Source organism: Cynoglossus semilaevis, chromosome 2 (genome assembly GCF_000523025.1).
Source record: "Cynoglossus semilaevis isolate Cse_v1.0 chromosome 2, Cse_v1.0, whole genome shotgun sequence".
Classification (NCBI taxonomy): domain Eukaryota; kingdom Metazoa; phylum Chordata; class Actinopteri; order Pleuronectiformes; family Cynoglossidae; genus Cynoglossus; species Cynoglossus semilaevis.
The window spans coordinates 4675991-4700229 of NC_024308.1; the positions used below are offsets into that span (position 1 = coordinate 4675991).

Here is a 24239-nt window from a genome sequence, read left to right on the forward strand (position 1 = left end):
TTCTCACATGATGGCAGTGTCTGAGTGGGACACTGCACACAGTCACCTGACCTGGTTTGACTGAGTAAAGTTAAAATCTGCTACAAACCATTAACAACACACACAGATACAAATGTATTTCCATGTAAATATATTGTTTCAATGTCTGAAGTGGATTTGTCCAAACACTTTTTCACACTGTGTCAAAGTGAATGTTATAAAAGTCACAAAGGGCTTTCAAACATCTGCTGTTTTGTGAGGAGCATTAAAACATATTTGTTGTTCCAAACAGAACTTTTTACATGGATGTTATCAGAACGAACTAAGTTAAAAAATGAACAGAGTCAGAGCGGCTCAAGAATTCAATTATTCTCTTCCTGTGTGGAGTCACAGCGTGGCTTTAATCCAGTCTGGATGAGCGTGGAGTGGAGTCTCTGCTGCAGCTGCTGTACATGTTACACCATGATGACAACAACAACAACAACAACAACAACAACAACAACAACAACAACAACAACAACAACAACAACAACAACAACAACAACAACAACAACAACAACAACAACAACAACAACAACAACAACTACTGTACCACCTTCAACAGCAACTAGCAATCAGCAACAGCAGAGACAGCTTACCGTGCTGCTGTCCAACGTCACAGCAACTTCACATGGAGGCATGCTGTCCAACGTCACAGCAACTTCACACGGAGGCAGCAGATGAATACATGATCCCTGGATCTGCCTGACTCTCTCTCTCTCTCTCTTACTCTCTCTCTGTCTCTCTCTCCCATCCCCCTCTTACTTTTGTCCACTTAGAAACACTTTATTTGAGTAACTGTACAAAAATAAAATACACACTACTTAGTTGCCCATAAACAACAATAATAATAACAACAAAAACCATGTCTTTCCAGAGGCTCTGATCCAACTCTATGAAAATAATTTCCTTCAGTCATTCATTCATTGTTTCTAAGAATTGTTGTTAACGCCCGAGTCTGAGAGGAAATGAAGCCTTTAATTCATTTTTATGCCTTTTAGATTCTGTTGGTTCTATATTGTGGCAAAGGTGGAATGACGTTTGTTCTGCGAGGTCGGCCTGAGGCTGAGAACAATAACACAGTGATTAACACTCCATGATTTAACACTGAATTAAAGATGTTGGAGACACCGTTCAAACCGGAGCGTCGGTGGAGTCAGAGCAGAGTCAGATCGTCAAACATCCGTCACCTCAAGATCTCACATAAACCTTCAGGTGTAGAGCTAAAAATGAGTGTTCCTGCTGGAGCTGTTGTGACATCATCATTGGTAAAGACAGCATTATTTGAAGAGACTGTTGACTGCTGCTGTGTGTCTCACATCAAATGTTTGAAACGTCTGAGCAGCGAGACAAACTCTGCAGCTAATTTTAATCTGACGACCACCTGAAAGCCGCGGCCAAAAATATATTTCCCTGACGTTCTGGGTCGAACGTGATCAAAGTGGGTGTTTTGTCGAGTGAAGCTTCACAGCGACTTCAGAGACGCAGACAGGAACAAAGGTAGAGTTTGACAAGTGGGTTCTTTTAAAACAGTTCCACGTTTTTTTGACTACTTAAAGAGAGAAAGTGGATTTAACATTCACTAAAAGATGGAAATGTTTTTAACTACTGCACGTGCACGAAAAATGTAAATGTGTGTGTGATTTCTACCTGATATCGGTCGATGGGATCCTCTTGCTGCAGCTGGCTCTCTCTCAACGTCTGATATTCTTTCTCAAACTTCTTCAGCTTTTTGTGGGTGACCTGTAAGAGAAAAAAAAAGGAGATGTTCAAATGTTCAAATGATTAGTGTTAAAGCAAATAGTGTTTCTGACACTGCTAACGCTGCTAACTCTGACGCTAAGGAGCCTGGGAAAAAAAATGTTGTTGTTGTTGTTGGACAGTGAGAGTCACTGATTGGTCCCTGTTGTTCAGGATCATCAACCTGAAAATCATTGAGTCTAAAATATGAGCTGGTGGTAGACACGGCTAACAACAGTGACACGGAGCGTGTGTGTGTGTGTGTGTGTGTGTCAGGTCGGTGGTAACATGATCTCCCCTGAGTGGAAACAGTGTTGCCATAGTGTCCAGCATTAGCACTGGGGATTCCAGGTCGTTCTCAGTCACCTGACCCTTCCTCTGAGTGTGTGTTCTGTGTGTGTGTGTGTTCTCTCTCTCTCTCTCTCTCTCTCTGTGTGTGAGTGAGTTTTAAAGTCGAGTTCAATAAAGACAGGAAGGAAAGAAAACCTCAATTAGCTTCAGAGAACAGCCACATCATAAAGAAAAGACAACTGAATACAAAATGAGGGGAAAAGAGTGGACCCCCCCCCCACCTACCCACCCACACCCACACACACAGACACACACCTCAAACCCTAACATCAGATTGACTGGCACCTGTTCTCATGATACCCTGGTAGCGTCACAGTTTCCTTCTTCGCTACCCGAGGTGAGAACAGCGTATTACTCACAAACACGTTGTTTCCATTTACTGTCCTTTAGTCGTCACATTCACACCAGGATATTTATAGATAATTAACGCTCTGATCTCTGAGGAGAAATAAGTTCTTCAGACTGAAGACCAGTTCAGTTACTGATTCTTAGAAGAGGAAAAACAACATCGTCATAAACGGCGGCTCCTTTCTGTCTAATCCAGTGATATTTGTGACGTCATGGAGTTTAATGTGATTACACACACGTTAACCTGGTTACATTGGTTTAACTTAATCACAGCGAGGGCTCAGCGGCCGCTGCACACGGCCGTGTCAGATCCAAGAGTATAAAAAATTTATAAACTTTAATGCAGTAAAACTGTGTTTTTAAAAGTCCGTTTAGAAAACCAAAAACAGAAAAACCAAAATAATTTGCTTGGGTGAATGTGAAGCCAATCCTGACTATCTCTAAAGACAAAGTTGACATTTTTGGTTGACAAATAGAGTTGACATTAAAATCACCAAAATCAGTGAAAATGTAGTTCAAATATTCTTCGATGGTTGAGATAACTCGGAGATTCTTCCTCCTCATCCCTGGAAACAAACGTGTTCAGTAATATCACTGACATTCCAGGAGCAGATCTCACGGGCTTTGGTGCCTCGCTGAGGGCTACGTCACGGTGTCCACACACACACACACACACACACACACACACACACACACACACACCAGCAGTTCCGACGCTCCAAGTGGGTGAAGCATCTCTCAACCTCATGAAGGTTTCACTCAACTTTCAGTGGAAACGTCTGAAGCCGGACCAGGACAGAGAGGACAGAGAGGACAGAGAGGACAGAGGCAATTTGATTAAAGTCAAAAATGTGGAGTCACATGGAAATGGAACCACGGCCGCTTTTAGAATCCTGACCTGAATCTGTGCAGCAGAAAATGGAATGCGTCCCAAACCTCTTAGCAGATATTAGCCACTGGTGCTACACTAGGTGTGTGTGTGTGTGTGTGTGTCTCAGACAGGTACAGCTATACTCGTGGAGATGTATTTTGAGAGAATTAATAATATTGTTGAACGGACACTTTGACGGACGATGGTGACTCACAAAGACGGGATTCTTCAGGTCCAGGATTTAGTTTGAGTTGGGATTAGAACTGACAGACTGGAGTCAGGCAGATTTGTAGTATTTAAAGTTAGGTGAACAAGAAAATTCATTACGTCAATGTGACTTTTTTTTTTTTTACTCTACGGTGAGTCAGTCATGTTTGTTTTACCAACGGTCACGTGTTAATAATGTTGACCTTCTAAACCCTTAAAATCCCACAGTTTAACCATTGACCAGACGTTAACCAGACAGATCTGGTCCCTGTAACGACCACTAGTCCTGACAAACTCTTTACATAAAACAAATGAATTTATACAGATAAAAAAAAAGTAAACTCAGAGACGTGACATCACTGAATTGCCAAGAACATCAGACACACTTTCCACAGTCAACACGATACTGAAAAACCAACTCTTCAATTATTAATCATGTGAAAACGTCGCTCCTGCAGAGCCTGCATTTTCCACTACTGTTCACAGAGCAACAGAGCGAGGACGGAAGAAAAGACACAAACATGAAACAGAAAAAAAAGGAAAGATAGAAGCAGGTGAATTCCTCTTTCCATTTCTCTATTTGTCAAAGTGACCCCGAGCAGAGACAACGTACCACAGGTCTGAACGCCCTCAGCGGTCTGGAGCGAGCGACCAAGCGAGCCAGAGTGTCCTCCTCACTGGGTCGTTCTACTACATGAGCGTCGTACGCCACCATAATGGAAACCTCCTGCATCATCTTGAATCCTGCTCGTTTCCAGCAGCAGAGAGAAGGAAAAAAAGGAGGACGGAGGACGGAGAAGCGGAGTGCAACGAAAAAGATGAGGAGAAGCTGAGTGCAGCTGACAGGTTTTTGTTTCCCCACTGAGAGCGGAGCGGGCGGCAGGGCTGCTTTCAAGAGCCCCTCAGGAGTAAGAACCTCCCACTGAGAAGGAGGAGGAGGAGGAGCAAGGCCGGAAAGGGAGAGGGCAGCACAACTCACCTGTTTGTTTCTCTCCCCCTCTTCACAGACAGAGATGCACAACAGAGGACAATGAGTTTTTTCTCCTCCACTCAGTGTCACTACATCAACACCTCCTCCTCCTCGTCCTCCTCCTCAGTTCTGCTTTGTCCTCGGCTCAGTTAAATTCTCTTTCCTCCTTTCTCTCTTTACTCTGCTGCTGTTAAAAATATCCTCCTCGGTATGTGTGTGTGTTATCACACACGAGCGCGTGTGTGTGTGTTGTTGAGGTTACGAGCGATAGGAAGGAAGTTGTCAGTACAACCACAGCGCCTCGATGTTGACAGTTGCATTTCGAAACAGCCGAAAGACAGAAAGTCAAACCCAGTGAGAGGCTGTGTGTCGGATGCTGCCGTGATCTCTCTCCCACTGGAGCTCACACCAAACCACCTGACCACCTCCACAGAAACACCGCCCTGCCCCTCAAGGACCATGACTTCATCTCTGTTTCTTCTCAGTGCCTCTAGTGTCTGACGCCGTGAAAATTGCATTTAAATTTTTTTTTTTTGATGCCTAAAAGGTCTCTAAGAAAAAGGACGGAGCCGTTCAAAAATACAGCTAACATCAAATGTGATAAGAGTCACGATCATCAAACTCAGACAGACATTAATCCTCCCAGAGTCACAATCATCAAACTCAGACAGAGTTAATCTCATTAATCTTCCTTCACTACTAAAGTGTGAGGAAGGTCTTGTATTCTAGATGGAGGTAAAGAACACTTTTTCCATGACTTCTCTGTAATCCCAACTCAGCACGTTAGATGTTTAATAAAGCTGAGAAGGTAAAATTCTTCACCTAATCCACCCTCATCACTGCTTATTAACTGAAGGTGCCGGGGAATTCCTCGGCCGTTCTTAAGCAGCTTATAGAATTCAGCTGATCCGATTTAGACAAAGAGAGAGAAATATGTAAAGGCTTCACGGTCGTCGTCATCGTCGGAGGAAAAGTTTATTATATTATTATTATTATATACCCAGTTAGAGGCCGATAACAAAATGATTTCACCGTCACTTGGTTAGAGTCAACCTGGAACCTGATTCATTCTAGTTTCTGACCTGGAAACTCTCTGTCGGCACATTCTGTTAGTGAGAGTCAGAAATGAGAGTCAGTGATTCAGGACAGACACCGTTCAGAACATCGATTGGTTGAGGGTCATTTTCAGTCAGTTTTGATTTAATGTTTTATTATAGAAACTGGAGACGCAGCGATCGACTGCTCAGTGATTGGAATCAGACGATTTTCAGCACGAACCTGACGATAAGACGAAATTCTGTTTTAAAAGCTGCTGCAACAAACAACGCAGGCTGAGGTTCCTAATATTTTAAAATCATAATTAATGACATGGTTTATTGTTGCAGCTTAGCCGTTTTGCGGATTGACATCAAAGACTTTTGTTCATATACGACTGACGTGTGCGGCTCTAATGTGAACATCTCAGGTGATGACGCTGAAGAAATGTGCAGCAGATCCAAAATGCGACAAAAACCAGCAAACAAACGGTGACTTGCAACACAGGAAATCCTGTGTGCATAATTATCGTACAAAACGAGCAACACCGAGGGAACATTAGAACAGCGTGTCGTGAAACCATTGCACTGTGAATCCATTTGTCAACCACAGAGTTCTCTGTATCTGTGAGAAGAAACTGAGTTGTTTGTTTTTTTTTGTTAAACCAAATTTAAGGACAAACAGAAATGGACAGAGAGCAGAGTGTTGAGGGCGGAGGGAGGACAACTATCTGTTCCATCTGACTGTGTCAACTCTTGGCTTCCTCTGTCACCACACACACACACAACAAACACACACACACACAGAATAACTTATACACTGTGTAACGGCCTCGACAAATTCCCTAAATGCCAGCAGCGTCATTAAGGTCAACAGGAGGATGATAACGTGTACGTGCACATGTTGTCCTTGCCGGCTCGGACCAACACGCTGACAATCAGCCTTGTGTATCTTTTACAGACAACATGCAAACATCAGCAAACACGAACTGTTCACCATGTAAACACCTACAGTAAGAAGGCAGTGTGTTCTGAGAAGTTAGCCAGCCAAGAACGGTTCTCTCATGTCTCTGTGTGATTCTGATCTGACCCATAACAGTCAGCACTTTATGGTCACGTACTGAGCGCTAACGTGGAGCCTCCTCCACGCCGTTTTAAAAGCAGACTGACAAACTCCTGACCTCAGAGTAGTCCTTAGAACAGAGCTTTTATCAACCTGACAGTTTTGAAAACAGCAGTAGTTTTGATTCCAGCCCTTTGACGATGAAGGTGCTGAAGAACCGGCTCCGTGTAAACGCCTACCTTGATGTTGCAGGCCTGCTCCATCAACCGTCGAGCATTCTCTGCAGCTCGGTATCGTTTCGGGAGCTGGACTCTGAAGAATTTGAGGGCGCCTTCAAAATCAGCCTGCAGTAGGTCCTCCTTCGAAGTCTGGATCACGAGAGAAGAAGAAGAAGAAGAAGAAGAAGAAGAAGAAGAAAGTGATTTTATAACATGTCAGAATGAACCAGACTGATGAGGTGTTCATGAACTGTGAGCTTGGGCCTTACAACAACATCAACCGGTTCAACCCTGGAGATAAAACCTGTTCATCCTTTGTCCTACGATTTTAGCACAAAGCTGTTTTAATTCCTACGAGCTGAGCATCATTCTCTGTTCAACCAAACTGTTAAGGCTGAACGACGGACCAATCAGAGAAGTTTTTATTTTTATTTTTAAAAACTGCATTGAAACACACACACACACACATCACTGCAGAACAGACCTGTCACATTAAACGTGCACACCTGTAGTTTGAAGAGTTCCTGCGCCAACAAGTATACCAATACCGCCATCTTGTGGTGATTAGTACAACTGACCCTTAACTCTATTCTGAGAGTGGCATGAAGGAGATTTTTTTAACAACTAATTAAGAACCACGTTATACAGTAGGAACAGATTCAAATATTATATTCAACAGTAAGTTGAAGAGAAAGAAGGTTAAATACATGTTGTCCAAAATATCCAGCAAATAAAAATAATACAGCAGACCAAGCCAAGACTAATGCCCCATAAACTCCAATTTTCCAGCCCAATGAGCGAAATCTCACCGCCAGCAGCCTTGGGACAAAGAGCCGGTGACCCATCCCTAGAATATCCATCACCCTGCAGAAAGAGTCAGCTGAAGCCTGGCTGCTGTGGGCCTTCTCTTCCTCTTCCTCCTCTCCATCCTCCACTGCCCCACACACTGCTGGAAGGGGCAGATGCGTGGTCAGGGCTGGCATTGAAGGAGGGGAGACTGAGGGCGACGGTGGAGGCGACGGAGGCGGCGTGGGACAGGGTGAGGAAGACGGGTGGTCCCGCTCCGGGGCCAGAGTGGCAAGTGACTCCAGCGTGTCGTCCAGAGGTTCTAGAGGGTTTCCCAATTGGTGGGGCTGGGACTGGAGGGGCAGCGGGGCAAGTTGTGAGATCAACTGGAGCGTTTGTTCTCCCAGCTCTGTCCGTTTGACACCGGCTAAGAAGAGTAGTTAACACGCAGCCAGGGCGCTAAGGGAGCGCACAGCGGAAGTTCATGCACTTCATCCAGGCTGCATCCAGGGGGATCATGGACATGTGGAACAAAATGTTGCGTTCCCCTGAGTCTATATGTCACTGTCAGAGTCCAGCAACAACCAGCAGGTGTAGCACAGTGACAGTCAGAAGGCGACAAGTCGACGATTCTTTCAGCATAATGCTGAGTCTTCCAGCTACCTGCCAGACTCACTCAGTAATCCAGTCACACTCTCCAGTCTCATCCTCCTCTCCCAAACTCCTCCGACCAATGCCAGTCCAGTATGCGGTTGCCTAGCAACAAAGCAGCTAAACACGTGGGCCGCTGCTCCTGCAAACAGCAGCCAATACTCCACCTTTTCAGGATTTTTTCCTTTTGTTGAAAGTCTTCAAAAACAGAGGGATGAAAATGAACCCAGTGCAGAGTGGAGTCACCGTGATGCACAGGAGTGAGTGTCAGTGAATCCACAGTGATCGGCCACACCTTGTACTGAACACAGGATGGTTAGTCTTTGAAATGACAACTGACAAAATGATCTGAGGAGCTCCTGCCTTACACTGGATGAACACAGGTGGCGCTCTGGTCTATAAAACATGGACGTTTTGGCACATTTGACCCTCTATGGAAACATGATGCACTTTTTGTGGCCAAGTTGTACGTTGTGCCAGATGAGACAGATGGAAATGAGCTCAGAATGGGATAATAAAACGATTTGTACTTCATTAAAGGTTAGAGAGTCTCCTGGTTCTTTGTTTTTGTTCTTCCTTTAAACTTAATTACAGAGTCCCATCGAGTTCCAGTTTCCAGCTCCAGCTCTTCAGCACACTGTCTGTCCCTCTTTCCTACTAAAGCAGCAGCCAGCCATCCGGTCAGTGCTAGTAAGTAGATCTCTAAGACAGAACACCAGATCCTTCAGATGGAAAAATCACTTATGCCTCCCAGCAACAGAGGCTGAACAGTTGAGCGCATGAGAGTGTGTATGTGTGTGTGTGTGTGTGTGTGTGTGAGATCAGGGGTGGCGCTCCAGAACAGCTGGGCTGAGGCAACAAAAAAGACACCAGCCAACAGCTTTTCTTCACTAATGAGCCTTCCTTTTTCAAACGCCTTTTTTTCTCCCCCCCTTTCTTGACTCCTGTCAATCTCTCTCTGTGGTGCTAGAGGCTAACAGCTAGCAGGAGTGTCTCCGATGCAGAGGTCTAGGTGGTGGTGACTGAGGTAGCGTGTTAGAGAAATTGCCAGCCAGCAGTGCAGAGCAGAGCAGAGGAGGAGAAGGCAGAGGTAGAAGGTGCAGAGGGTAATTTAGATAAAGAAGGAAACTGAAGAACAGACAAGACTCCAGGCAGAAATCCGTGAGCCGAGCATGAAGCAAAAGTCGGGAAAAATGAAAGAAACACAACAACAACGCGGCTTATCTCCCCCAGGTTTGGATTGCTAAGGCTGTAGCTTATGCTCCTGTTGTGATGAGGATGGCAACTGCCAAGCAGGAGAGGGAGGGAGTCGAGCGCAGACGGAGGGAGGGAGGGCTGGTGAGAGAGGAGAGGAGCGGGACGGATGGATGGTCGAAGGAGGAGGAGGGGGGCCTCGGGGGAGAATGTCGTCATGGCTGGCCAATGAGAGGCCAGCAGTGGAAGCCCCTTCCATCCTCCACTCATCCTTATTTGTTGTCCATTCCCAACGATCGCATTGACCACATCTTCTTCTTCTTCTTCTTCTCTCTCAGAATGAATTACTGCTAAAACACGGAGCAGGGCTTTTTAAAACCCACCATGTATGATTAATGTAGAGTAGATACACACATATTTATATATATATTTAGTCATATATATATATTTATATATTATATATATTTTTTGTGTGTGTGTAAATGCCTGCAGATGCTGGACTCTTCTAAACTTTGGAGCCAAGCAGTTTGCAGTTAAATGTAAAAAAAAACAAAAACAAATAACAAGGTTGTGGCTGAACCAACAGCATTTACATTTTTTCGAATCATCTTTCAGCTTTTTGACTTACTGTGTATCTCAATTATTTATCTGTGGCTTTGTTCTTGTAGTGCTGTCATGATGCTCGGACTACAGTACAGACCACGTACTCAGGTGTATTTTTCCTACAGACTTTTAACAAAGAAATATTGAAAGAAACACTTATTCGTCATCTTTGGTTAAAAATCGATCTTTGGGGAAAATATGATCTTTTATCACTGAGAGTTCCACACAGCTCACAGTGAAAACCAATAAATATCATGAATCATTACCCACAGAGAACCAGCCAACACTAATACAAAGTGATATAGTCATTGACCAAAAGCCATTGATCTGTCCCGCCGCAAACGGATCTAATGGCACAACAACTGGTAATTCTACGCCACTGCTCTCTCCGACAGCAAACACGTGGACATTTATCATCTTTTAAACTCAAGAAAATGTTTTTTAAAATAACAAACGCCCACATGCACACACACAAACACAGTCAATATAAAATATATATGGAGTTATTTTGTAGAGAAGTGATTCAGTTTCTGGATTAGTGCAGTTCTTTCTGTTTGTAACTAATACACCTTTATATACTTTTTATTTTATTTTATACCATATTACAGTATGTGCAACATACAAAGCTGAGTCATGAGAGCAGAGAGTGTAAATTTAAAACAAAAAAACACCATTGTTTGCTGCTACTGCAACAACTATACTTCAAAAACTGCAGTTTTTGAAAAAAAAAGTAAAAAATGAAATATATTCAAACATTTTTTGCTAAATAAATTATACATCCAGCTGGTGGAGAAAATTATATAGCTTAATTTAAAGCATGGCATATTAGATATATATAAGTATATGTATAATTTCTATTTTATTTTTTTAACAAATTATCCATCTATTTTTACTTGAAGTGAGGATGAAGCTTTAAATTGAGACACTAGGGGGCGACAGACGTCAATACAATACTAAAGCTGTAACTATGACGTGACACCCAGGTCCACTTCCTCATACAGTGAGAGAGACTGGTTATGAGTTTGAACATCTGTGTTGGCTTCAGGCCTGACTGTTTTCTGTTTTGTTTATGTTTAATCCATTCGACCTGATATAATATTACTGATAAGTTCAATTATTATTATTATTATTAGTTTTTCACATTATTAGGAAGGTGAGATATATATATATAATATACTGTAAATTAAGGACCAAATGTCAAACTGTATTTTTTTTTAAAAAATCTAAAAGATCTAAAACAGAGAAACTGATATCGATGAAGGGAACACTGACCTTCAGTAAAGCCAGGGCTACGTTGAAGATGATGTTCAGACCCTGGGAGAAAAATGAAAAAAAAAAATTTAATGTACAGTTGAAAGATAATATTGAGTTGAATTCACTTCTCACATACAGTCAGTTAAACAATCATATGAAAGAACTACTATCAAAAACAACAACGTGTTTGATTCCCAGACAATTAAGTCAAACCTTAAACCTAAATGACAAGAATTACCAAACTTATTTTTTTAGAATTCAATGCATGTCACTAAACCAAGGTGAAATACAGAACATTATATACTACTGATAATATGGCAGAATGAATATTAGGACAGGTCTGGTTTAAGAAGACATTGAACAGAAGAACTCTGACTTGCATCATAACACAAACACAAAGATACGCTGTGGTCGACATCGTGCAGCTTAAAGAAGTCTATGTATTAGGGCCAAGACATTTTTTTTAACCTTTTACAGCAAGAAAAAGATTCATGAAAAAGTTTTTACGGAGAGTAGCAACAACAGAGTAAATATATGTGGGGAAATATTTAAAAGTATTTATTTATCTATTTTAATTTTGACTGAATTTAAAAAAAAACAAAAAACTTTGTAACCCTGTTATGATGTCATGTCTCATATATACATATATACCCACACATATACACATATATTTACATTAATGTATATATGTGTATATACACACATGTATATCCTACATATCTTTTCTCCTTTACTGTTTCATTAAGGGGTTCCTCATCCAACAGGATAATTATGGTAAACCACGTGGGTTTTTTTTTTCTTTTTTAAAGTAAATATAATTTTTTTTTTTTACCAGCTGACAAAGACAATGTGGAGCTGATGTCAGCACTGCACTGGAACAGCCGTCCTCCTGGTCTCTGTGACAACCAGTTTACATGGCAACACAGAGCTAAAAATATCTGGACGGCTCTAAAAATATCAGAAGCAGGATGAGGCAGGGAGAAACCTGGGGGAAGCGTTGCCTTCATATGCTTGTGTCTGTCGGCACAAGATGGCGCTGCAGAGCTGCGGCACGATCAAAGCTAAGGGTAGAATGTGGTGATCAAAGCACGGGGCATAGAGATAGTGATCACAGTGATGTGGAGGAAATGTTGCTTTTTTTTTAAAAAAGAAGGATTTTCTATTTTGCATCATTAAATCACTGCCAAAAAGGAACATTATAGAAAGTGTTAACAACAACAGAAAATTAGAGCAACAAGAAAAAAAAAAAGAATTCTGCCTTAATGAACTCTCTCCTAATACGGCTCGTTGGGTATGAAAAACCTGGAGAGTGTAAATGTTCAGCCTCTGGCCCACAGAGGGAGAGAGAGGGGTGAGAGTAGGGGGTAATAGTATTGATTCAAGAAGTGACTTATGTCTGACATTTAGTGACCATTTTAACTCATATTCAAACGAACTCAGCTTTAATGTCTGACGTCAGATTCACTGAACAGTTTCTCCTCTGTTTGTACTTCACAATATGTTAAATATTCACCAGTAAATGTAGTTGAATGTTTCTACAACTTGGAGAGGGAGGCTGTGGTCTGTTGACCCAGCAACAAAAACACATAGGCTGTGGTCTGTTGACCCAGCAACACAGATGTGTGTGTGTCTCTTTATGTCACATCATTTGCGATGATGCTGAAGTCTGAGCAGAACATGTCAAACTCCAAATAGTGTTAGCTTCTTAAATGCTAACTCTTGAAGTGGTATTTTATGCTGTTGTTCTAGTGTCCTAGTATTCCAGTCTATCCAGGACACAGAGAAACAAAGAAACCTGAGCAGGTTGTTACAGGAAAAACTGTGGCAGGAGCAGGAGGGGAGTGTAATTGTTCCTAAGTTCCTAATGAAATAAATCCAGTGATAGTATCTGCCCTACAGGGCTGATCGCTGTGTCCCTATTGATTACCCCGGACAGACTGAAGGGTAGAATACAGAGCGACTGTAACGGTTGTTGGTTTAACCCTTCAAATTGATGTGAACCTCGTGGACAGATATCAACTGCCGTCTCCTCGTCCTCACCGTGTGCCTTCCTCTCACGTGTGACCTCTCAATGACCTCTTCCCCCGACACTATTTACTACTTTACATTTTTCCGGTCGGTTGCTCATTCCACCACGTGCCTTTAGACGTCAGTGTGGACAAGACCCATTACTGTAGTCCCAGAAGAACGGCAGGCTGAATCAAACGTACCTCACACAGCAGCAGGTCAGTGATGTGGAACACCATGCACAGGGGGAACTTGGCAGTGAAGAGGGTGAGGAACCACTGGGACGCATACATGTGGGCCTCCAGGTTCAGCTCCTGGAAGTGGGACCACAGGTCAGGGAGCTGTTCCTGTAAGAGCAGGGGAAGAAGAAGGAGACGTCAGTGGACAGTATAATAGACAGTATAATGGACAGTACCATGGACAGTACCATGGACGGTACCATGGACGCCGGGGGCGGTACCATGGACGGTACCATGGACGGTGCCATGGACGGTACCATGGACGGTACCATGGACAGTACCATGGACGGTATAAAACCATATGTCACTGAGAGCCAGACAGTCCAGAAGGAGATTTTACTGTAAACTTAACATTTACATGTTACTGTTAACACCTTTGGTCATCTGGGGTCAAAGATGACCTCACCTCTTTGATCATTATTTTAAATGAATCTTATTTTGTTTAAGACTTTTAGTCTTACATGAGCCCAAATTATTACCACAAAAAAATCTTGTAATATTCAAAATACGGTTACATAAAGTAAAAATAAATATAAATAAATATTTTTTTAAATAGTTCCATATATTTCTTAATGTATGTTTTAATTTATTTCTTATATAAATGTTCATTAGTACGATGGCTGAAATGTGTCATCTTGTTCCTTTGCGTTAGATTCCAAATCATTCATATTTAACTAGAGAACATCATCTATTCCTTCATCAGATTTATATTAAGGCTGTAACATTTCCAAATGTGCCATTTGGAAATATCCATTTACAATCACTGACCTAATAATAATTGACTTGTTTGTGATAATTGATCAGCGTTGGCAGGCGACGCTCACACGGCTACAGTGACTCTGGCTGGATCAGATAGTGATCTTCTACTTACATGTTAATAATTGACAGTCGATGTTAACAGCATTGAGCTCCGTGAGTGGATGCTAACCAAATGCTAACTAAGTTGACCCTGATGAGATGACTGTTGGCAGCAGAAAGCACCAGGATGGATTACAGGCTCAGGCTCATTACAGCAGAAACCGTTAAGACCTAAAACACACTGTTCTGGTCGCAATATAAAATACAAACAGAGTTGCGGGGCAACGGTCACATGTATAAAAAAAAAAAAAAAAATGTTACAAACCAAATGTCATGACATTCAGCTGTGTGGTGTCGACCCAACGGGGTGGTAATTGTTTTAACATTCTCAGTCGTATTTGCGGACGCCAAAGCTGAAACATTTACATTTCTGACAGCAAGTGGTGAAATTAATCATTTCTTGAGCCGAGGCCTGAGGTGTGAACTAAACAGCCTTATATCTGGAAGCAGCCATTCCTGTTTTTATGAATATATTTCTATATATTTATAGTACAAAGTGAGTCACACACGTATTGAAAATCTTGTATTTGAACAACTATGTAAAGTATTGAGGCCATGGATGGTTTCGTGTCCCTGCACCAGGGCTGTAGTTGTGTCTCGAGGATTTAAGTCTGAGTCTGACTGCAAAAAGAACGTCAAGTCGTCCGGGGGGTTCAGTGGAGCCGCAGTTTCAAGTCAGGGATTAATGAAACACTTCATTTGGCTCAAAACTCCTAGGACGGGCCTGTGTTTAAGTCCCCAGTGTTCGAGTCCAAGTCCGAGTCACAAAGTTACAAAGGATACATTTGTGCCACTTTACAGTCTAGTCCCTAAGTTTTGGGATGACGTCAAAGTCACAGAAAAAAGTTCAAACCGTAGTCAAGGGTGTTCAACTCCAGGCAATAAAATGAGGCCTGAAACATGTCTGATGTTCATTACACCTAAGTCCAAGTCATAGAAGTCTGAGTCAAGTCTCCGCACTTGGCCACTTGACTCCCATTAGTCCAAGTGGCCAAGTCATTAGTACCTGGCACTGATTGCGATCAAAACCATATGAGACCTAATGACGATGAAGATGAGGATGCCAACATTAACCTGCATCAGTTTCTCCAGCTGGTAGAACTTGCAGTGAAGATCTTCAAAGTTGTTCTTGTAGAGAGTTCGGAGGCCGTACTGATACATGATTTTCACCAGCACGCAGAAGGCCTGCTCCTCAGGCATCTGGAAGAACACAGTCATTTTAACATTCATGCAGTAAACTCGAGACATTTCAGATTTACATTTTTATTTTTTTTAAAGGTGAAAGCTGTTATTTAATTTTTATGCATTTAGCAGACGCTTTTATCCAAAGCGATTTACAAGAGGAGGATTAACAATCGAGCATGTGGTTCCTCAGGGAATCGAACCCAGGACTCCGCTACAAACTGATACGCTCCTCCACTTATGTCAGTATCAGTTCTTCCCTATTTATTGGTGTTTTACTGTATGAAGAACTACATACATGTCAGGCCGTGTTTCTGAGGTGATGCTATGAAGAGAAGAATAAACAAATATAGGGGTTTGTTTGTGTTCATCCGAGTGTTTACAGGTTTATTACCCCTCACTGTCTGTGCAATACACACCGGCAAACACACACCTGCAGACAGTGGGTTGAGATGATATTTAATCAGAGTGACAGTGTGTGTTTGGGGCTGAATGGGCTCCTGCAGGTAAAAGCTGAAGCCCTATTAATATTCCTGACATCTCCTCTATAACCTCTCCCTCCTCCCTCTCTCCCCTCTATAACCAATCTGCCCCCTCTGCCTGTTTTACCTCTCTTTTATTTTAACTGCTTTTGCTCTTCAAATTTACTGCCTTTTCCTCCACAACTTCTTCCTGTTTTTGTTTTTTTTTTCACACCCCCGTTCTCCTTTCCTCATTATGCAATTATTCATCTCCAACTCTGTTCACACAGAGAACTCTGCCAGGACTGTCCTACTGTCTCTCTTCATCCCGCCTCCTTCCGACCTCTTCCTCTCCTCTCCCTCTGTTTCCCTACTCTGTAACCTTTCCTGCCTTTGTCATTTGGACATCAACCAAACATCCACTTCTCCACCTCCTCCACTCAGGACTCCCACCTCCATATGTCTCCACTGGACTTTTATACTTCCTTCTAATATATTTTTCAGTCTCCTTAAGGAATTGGAATCCAGAGAGTGACTAAATGTGGTGCTGCCACAGAGATGTAGTGCGTCTGCAGTTGACCTTGAAGAAAAAAAATGCAATTTTTTTCCCCTCCTTGTCCATCAGCCCAAACCTAGGTTAACGTTTAGCTTTCTGCTGTTAAATATGGTAAACAAACGACGCACATGTTGGTTGACTAAATGACATAAATGTGAGTGTAGATGGAACAGTGTCAGTGAAAGTCACTTTCTCAGCTTTAGTCTACATTCAATCATCTACAAAAATGAGAATATTTACAGTAACATTATGACAACTCTTTAAAAAAATTCTCAAAAATGTGCACGGATCTCAACAAACACAAACCTGTGTATATATAGCAATATATTTCATCAATATAATTCAGAACATTTGTGGGCAGAAAAAAATCTGTTATGTGCGTAAAATGTAAAAAAAAAACAAAATAAAAAATACTGTAGACATCTTCACTTAATGGAAAGACGACACGTCTACTCACATGCAGTAGGAGAACGGCAGCAAGAAACGACTGACCCTGGCAATAACCGATCTCTTCGTCGTAGACAGAGTAAGCCTGTGGAGAAGGACATTTAAGGTCATCTAAGCTGCAGTGATGCTTGGTTATTCCCTGTAGTTGTGTCTGTGTAAATAAATCATTTGAGTTAATTACATCTATAATACATCCACTCCCATATGTAGCATCCGCTACAACAAGTAAGAACATTCGGCAGAATAATGTATTAAATATAAATATAAAACACACAATATAGAGCAAAAAGAAAAAAATGTTTGGATATAAATTTAGCATGAAGACAAAAACATACTTGTACATATTGTACTTCATATGAATAAAGTTTTGACAGTAGTACTGTAAATATTACACAGCTGTACAGTGTAAAACTTAGCAGCAAAATAAAAAATGCTAAAAGATTATCTATGTACACCAGGCTGCCCAAAAAAATAAAAAATAAATTATCGAGTGTGGAAAACTAAGATCCTTATTTATTTGATGGACCTGCCAAAGTATTCACCTGCATCTGACGGCACATTTGTTCAGCTTGACTATTATTAAACGTTGACACTTATAGAAACAACAGTTCGTGTTCATTTGGAACAACTGGTGTTAATTCTCACTGTGAAACAATACTGTCACCAACGGTGTGAATGTACTGATCCAGGTGTGAACGCCTGGTGCCGAGGTAAAAAAAAAAAAAAACGAATCTTGAAAGTTTTACAGCACAGTCACTACTGTTCTCTGGTCCGAAAAAATACAGAAAATGAGGCAAAAAGATAATTTTATTGACATTCACTAGTTTTCACTGAGTAAAACTAAAACTTAATCCTCGATCCTGTGATTTTAGTGCTTTGACCTATGGGTCAATCCTACAGCAAAAGATCCAGTTCCTTTCATAACAGTGGAGCAAATATGCTTCAGTATTTCCCATGAAAGTCAGATTGGCAACCATTTTGCCTTCACTAACAACGAAGAAAGGAGAAACTATTACCAAGGAAACTTTTGACTTATGTTTTTCATTAGTGTAATTGACCAATCATTTCCCCCTGATAATAACTATACTTTAAAATATATAATTTCAAAAGTTCTACAGAAAATGGTGAAATCTTCCACTTCAGACCTCCATCTCCATGTTGAGTCTTCATGTCATAACGTGAATGTAAATGCCTCCATTTTAAATGTCCTGATGTTTTTGTTTTTGTTCATGTGAAAGTTTAAAAAAAAAAACTCTATTCAAATTCATCTTCAAAGCCTGTGCCCTGGCCTTTTCTTATAGCAATGATGACAGATGAGTCATAGACCAAGGACAGTGTTCCCACTGTTCACAAAGTCATGTTATAAAAGAGCTGAGTGTTGCTTTTGTTTCAAACAGACTCTGAAACTCAACCTGGAATAAATGTTTTTCTGATGACACCGAGGGCCGGCAAAACAGATCAATGATTCCCTTTCAAGTAGATGAAGTGAACATGGCAGTAAACAGTGTTTGATTTCAGGATCAAACATATCAGCGTTCTTCTTCATTCAGATTCAAGTGTGTCGGACCACGCGATAATTCATCCGACATTTAATCTACATTAACTCTCATTCGAGTCCGGCGAATCATCGCAGGGTTGTGTGAATTTATTGTACTTTTTGAGTTTGAGTTTTTGAGAATAAAAGTGGAGCAGTGATCTGAAATGTACTTTGACTGAAGGAAGCTTCAGATTTTAGTTGGAGATTCTCCCTTTTATTGACACCTAAGGCAAACATCACAGGCGAGTCTTTTCAGTATCGACAAGAATCCAACAAGAGGTGAAAACGTCTGGCTTGTTCTTTCATTTTCTAAGAGCAGAAGGTGAAGAGAACATGGCGTTCCCTGAAGACACAGCTGCGCTGTATGCCTTCAAACAAAACAAACAGGTTAAAGACAGCAGTTGGGATTCTACCGACGAACCAACCGCCTCACCCAACCGCCTCACCCAACTGCATCCAACGGGAGCTGATAAATCCAGCAGCTCCAAATGTTTTAAAGGTCAACGGCTGACGAATTTAGCACAGATCCAAAATAAACACCACACCTGAGGTTTTTCTGTCATCTCCTCTTCCTCGACAGAGCAGTTTACATTTTCAGTTACAGTTTCAAATCTCTCCTCAGGGCCTCGTCGGCAGCACGCTGAGTCTTTTTAATTGATGGTACTAATTGGCAGGGACCTGCTCGGGGTTACGGTTGAATGGTTAGCACCTCATTCCGTGAGCGTGGATCTCTGAAGCTCCACCGCTGATCGGTGCGGCTAATTTAAGCGTTGATGTGAAGGTGATGGAGAAGTGGTGTAAAACTGTCTGGAGCGTAATCTACGAGCCGACATGTTTGATGGAGTGTGACACTGGCACATCCTCATCTCAGCTTGGTAGAAGTGTGTGTGCTGACAGATGGAAGGGGGAGGTCCTGGTGGGTGAAATCTAAATCTGTTAGCATGAGCAGACAATAGACTCAGAGCCCGATGGGCTGTGAACATATCTATATGTTCAGTTCCTGCTGTAAAGAATACATGAAGAGTGTGTTGGAAAACCTAAAACAACAGAGCTCTTTTAAATTAATTTTCCAGGCAGTCAATAGATTAATTTATTTAAATCAGATTTATCAACGGGCAGCCGTGAATTAATCATGATTAATTACAACTGACCAGGATCATAATTTATCATGATTACTCAAGATGACTTGTCATTTTTAAATATGACTCTGTATTATTTATTTCTGACTAATCCAAATGACGGGACTCTAAATAAGGAAAATGTCAACACAAATATCCAAAGGTGTCACTCAAATCTTACCAAAAAATATCTAATAAATATTCATGTTTGATTTCATAGGATTTTAGCTACAACTGCTTTCAATACTGTGGGGAAATCTGTTGTTATGAACCAGTCAACGGTCCCTGATGATCCAGTGACGATTGTGTCAGTCAGCTGTCAGTGACAACACACTGTCACAGTACGCCTGGAAATTCTCCTAAAACCACGGACACCAATCCAGAGGCTACGTGTAAAAAATGAAAACCCGTCTTTGTGTAAAAGGATTCAAACCACAAATATGACCTTTGTAGCTTGAATCAAACTGAACCGAAAAAACCTGTGACAACAAATATTCAAGACCCCGTCCTCAAAAGAGCAAATCTTTGTAAAGTACGGAGATAATCACCAGCCTCGTTTGAATTAGCCAATTAGATTGAACTGGTGATTAAAAAAAAAACAGAAAGTTATAGGTTTTAAAACAGATCTAAATATATATGACAGTTAAAAATATATATATTTTTAGCCCAAATCATCTATGTATTACTATTGACTGTGCTGTAGTAATAAATGACTGACTTTACAGGTTGAAAATTCAACCTGGCAATAGGACAGACTTGACCTGATTTTTCATTCGTCTCGGCGGGATCTTGTCTGGACAGTGTGACGACGAGTTAATGGAAGTCTAACCAGACTGACCGTCACCAAGATATGGACGTAGTTGGAAATAGTCAATGATCACAGAGATCCACATCATTATCCAGGTTGATGAGGCATGACGACGCATTAACGTGTTTGATTTTCCTATATGCTTTGCTTAAGTTGTGTTTCCACGGACCTCAGTGACAGAATGGACAACACGAGATTTGAAATTCTCGGACTGAATAAATATCGTTGCCCTCCGAAAGGATACAGTCTGGGGTCAAAGAGGCAAGTGTGACTCCAAGTGTGAACAATTATAGAAGAGAGAGATTATCAGTGAATGAATGCCTGCAGCTGCGATGACCTTCCCCCCCTCTGTCCCCCGAGAGTAAAGGTTAAGAAAATAAGACTTCAGGGCTTATTACCAAGGATGATATGAAGATGAAGAGAAACTTTATCCCGGACCCTGGGTGCCAGTATCCCACTCCTGCCTCCAGATCCAACCAACCTTATCAACAGCAAATCTACATGGATTTGCATACAAATGAGAACAGGCTCGCCGCTGACCTAGTTGGGCCCAGACACAACGCTAACCCTTCCTGACAGGTTCTCCCTGAGCACCGAGCGGCTGTACCTAGGATCTGCAGCACGGGTCCAATACAGAAGGCTTCGTTTTCAATGAAAATCTCCACTTGTTGTTGTTGTGTAAACCAGGCTCCACTAATGCAAGTTATTTGTCGGAGGTTTAATACAGTAATGACTGTGTGTAACCTTCACCCGCTGATTCAGCATCTGTTTTGATCTATGAGTGGACCTCATCACAATTATTTCTCTTTTTCAGTTCACACTCCATTTTGTTGTCATTTTTTTCAGTTTGTGAGCGTGTCGAATGAATTTTTTGGACACATCTGGGTTTTATAATCATTTTGGTCGAGTTTACGGCTGCGTTCAGCTGAGGCAGAGACTGAAGCAGATATTAAGACTGGCTTTAATACATTACAGTAATGGTGACCTTGGCTTTTGTCCCAATAAAATGTACCGCTTGCCTTCATAGATAATTGCCTCAAGGCACAAGTCCCTGGGGGGACGAGAGGGAGGGAGGGGGGTGGGGGGTGTAGAGGAGGTTGGCTCCTTTCTGTACCTGTGGTCAGAACCAAGGACTTCATCAGCATTTTATGAGTAGGTTTTTTTTTTTGTTATGTGATAATAAACCATTGTGTTTATTATTACATTAAAAAATAACAATAAAATAAACAGGGTTTTAATCTTGTTTAAATTACAAAATTAAGTTTTCAAGTAACCTGGTTATATTTTGGTTTTAACAGGGTTTTAATCTTGTTTAAATTAGAGAAGTTTTCAAATATTTTGGTTTAATTTTTTAGTCATCTAATCTTCTTTCCACGCGCACGTCTACCTTTGTAATGTATAACTACAATTCTCATCACTTCAATCTCTTAATGTCATTCTGCATTGTTAGACCAACTTCTCCAGACTCGGTCTCTAAACTCATCGTTAGGCGTCACTGGACTCCGTTTGCAGCTGTTTGTATCATTATCTGAACTCCTTCTGTTGAACGCACGACTCCTGTTCACCGGCAGCTCACCGCACCATCTGCTCGTCTAACTACCGCGGTGTGAGTCGAGGATCCAGTTGTTCTGCCCTCTTGACTCTGGAGTCCTCTTTCAGATAACATTCACAAAGATGAATCTTCTTCTTCACTTGAAAAACAGGTCAGAGTGGACATTTCTGAAGGTTGGATTTCGTCTCCTAAAATGTCGTGATCGTTAACTGACAGTTGGTGAGTGATTAATGTGTTTGTTGGTCATCTGACTTCATGTTTTCACTCACAAATGAATGCTCCTTGTTAATTATTATTATATTAGGCAAGAGGTAAGGGGTCAGATTGATGTTTTTTTAGTTCCATCATTAAGACTGTTTGTGATGAAGTCATGAACATTCAGCAGCTGTTTCCATCCGGGCCCTTTTCTCCTAACAGCCTGAATTCATATCATTTAAAATAACTCTACATTAATTTAACCTCTATGCAGAACAACCTTGACAGCACGATGCAGGAAAAAAAAAAAAATCGATTCAATTTTTCAAAATCAATACCCCTGCCCACAGAGACCAGACGACAGAAAGGAAAAGCACTTCAATGTCAGATTGTTTCATTTGTTCTTACTGAGATTTGTCTTGAATCCCCACTGTTGACCCAGACTTCCTTATTCTACGAAACTCACACTGACCTGATCCAACAAACGTGAACGCTGAACCCAAACCCACCTTGCAGATCTTATACAGCGAGTCCTGTCCATCTCCGTCGGAGTCCTTGAAGTAATCATGTGCGGGGAAGGTTCGATGAATGTCACGAGTGATCACACTTTCCTGGGCCGACTCCTGTAAGACACAGACACAGACACATGGTGTTTTATTCAGTTACTTCTGTCCTGTTTAAACTGACAGAGTGAAGTCAACATTTTCACATGTATCCGTTCACAGCTACAGTAGAGGGTGTTTCTATCTGTGTGTATAAACAGTAGCATTTGTCACAAGTCTCAGTCACAGTCTGCAGAGTCTAATGCAGAGTCAGTGTCGTGTAAACATACAGTAAATACACACTTCCTTAACACCACTGTTTGTTTTCTTGCACAAAAACACACACGGGCAAACTGCCATTAGCCTATCACTGTGTTTTCTACCTCAAACACACACACACACGCACACACACACACAGTACCAGAGAGAAGACTGGCAGCACATCATTCCTCAACAACTCACTGCAAACTGCAGATAAAGCAGCCCTGAGCCTAACTGACCTTGGTGTGTGTTTGTCAGACACTGTGTGCATCAGACCCAGAGGCTGGGAAATGTCACGTTTCTTTTCTTCTTTTCTACTTGTTTTTCTGTCGATGCAGAGAAACGAGGATATGTAAATAAATGTGAGTGAGACGGACAATGAGCGCAGCACTCTACTGCCTTGGTTACTGCTGCTGCGGAACACAACACAAGGCCACAACACCATGCTTAGAGTATACAGTATTGTTTCCCAAAGACTGGGTCGCGACCCTCAGGTGGGTCGCAAGAAATTTTTTTTGGGGGGTCGTCTTGCATCATGTTTCCCAGGAGTTTACGAACAATGTCTGTTGAACTGGGTTGCGTAGGTTTGTGACTTTTAAAAATATCTGGGGGGTCGTCTTGCATCATGTTTCCCAGGAGTTTACGAACAATGTCTGTTGAACTGGGTTGCGTAGGTTTGTGACTTGTGACTAGGTTTGACGCCTCTCTGTTTGGTGGCTCTTGGTTGTTTACGACTGTATTTCAAGAATTTGTAGAAAAAAAACAAAAAAACAACACATTTCTTTCGCCTTTTTCTCTACTACGTTGGCACTGATTCTTGTTAAAGAACTTGTTAAAGTTCTTAGCCAACAGCTTTTAATTTCTGGTAACAGTTGCTGAATGTCATATATACATACATACATATATATATATGCAGAATATATATATATATGTACTCAGTACTGCGTGTTCACCTCAGATGTACTGTATGTCCTCATGGCCTTCAATTTAAGTGAATAAAGGCTCAGGAGGGAGAGAGACAAAGACAGCGTTGGACTGGCAGCAGCTAAAGAGACATATTGTGAATGAAGTCAGAGAAGTGGAGACAGAGGAGACAGAGGAGAGGGCAGAGCGTTACTGTACATGTACACAGAGGAGAGAGAGAGAGAGGTTTTCTCTAATTGTAGCC

General features: G+C 41.6%; 1 protein-coding gene and 1 long non-coding RNA gene across 3 annotated transcripts in view; both read right to left on the minus strand.

The window, feature by feature from the left end:
• rabgap1l (RAB GTPase activating protein 1-like) overlaps positions 1-24239 on the minus strand; it is a 68255-nt gene that overhangs the window by 4586 nt on the left and 39430 nt on the right. Inside the window, exons 14-20 of one of the 2 annotated variants that reach the window (XM_008331972.3) lie at positions 22778-22891; positions 17069-17143; positions 15487-15612; positions 13519-13662; positions 11327-11368; positions 6842-6970; positions 1669-1761 (exon numbers count right to left, since the gene is read on the minus strand). In XM_008331972.3, coding sequence (XP_008330194.1) covers positions 1669-1761; positions 6842-6970; positions 11327-11368; positions 13519-13662; positions 15487-15612; positions 17069-17143; positions 22778-22891 — 723 coding nt within the window. Of the gene's footprint in view, positions 1-1668; positions 1762-4148; positions 4604-6841; positions 6971-11326; positions 11369-13518; positions 13663-15486; positions 15613-17068; positions 17144-22777; positions 22892-24239 lie in introns of those variants that run through there. The other variant, XM_025064098.1, reaches the window with a different exon arrangement.
• LOC112488336 (uncharacterized) lies at positions 12127-13512 on the minus strand. Its single transcript, XR_003052304.1, has 2 exons — positions 12895-13512; positions 12127-12843 (listed from the first exon to the last, which is right to left on the minus strand). It is a non-coding gene; the product is annotated as an uncharacterized LOC112488336 (long non-coding RNA).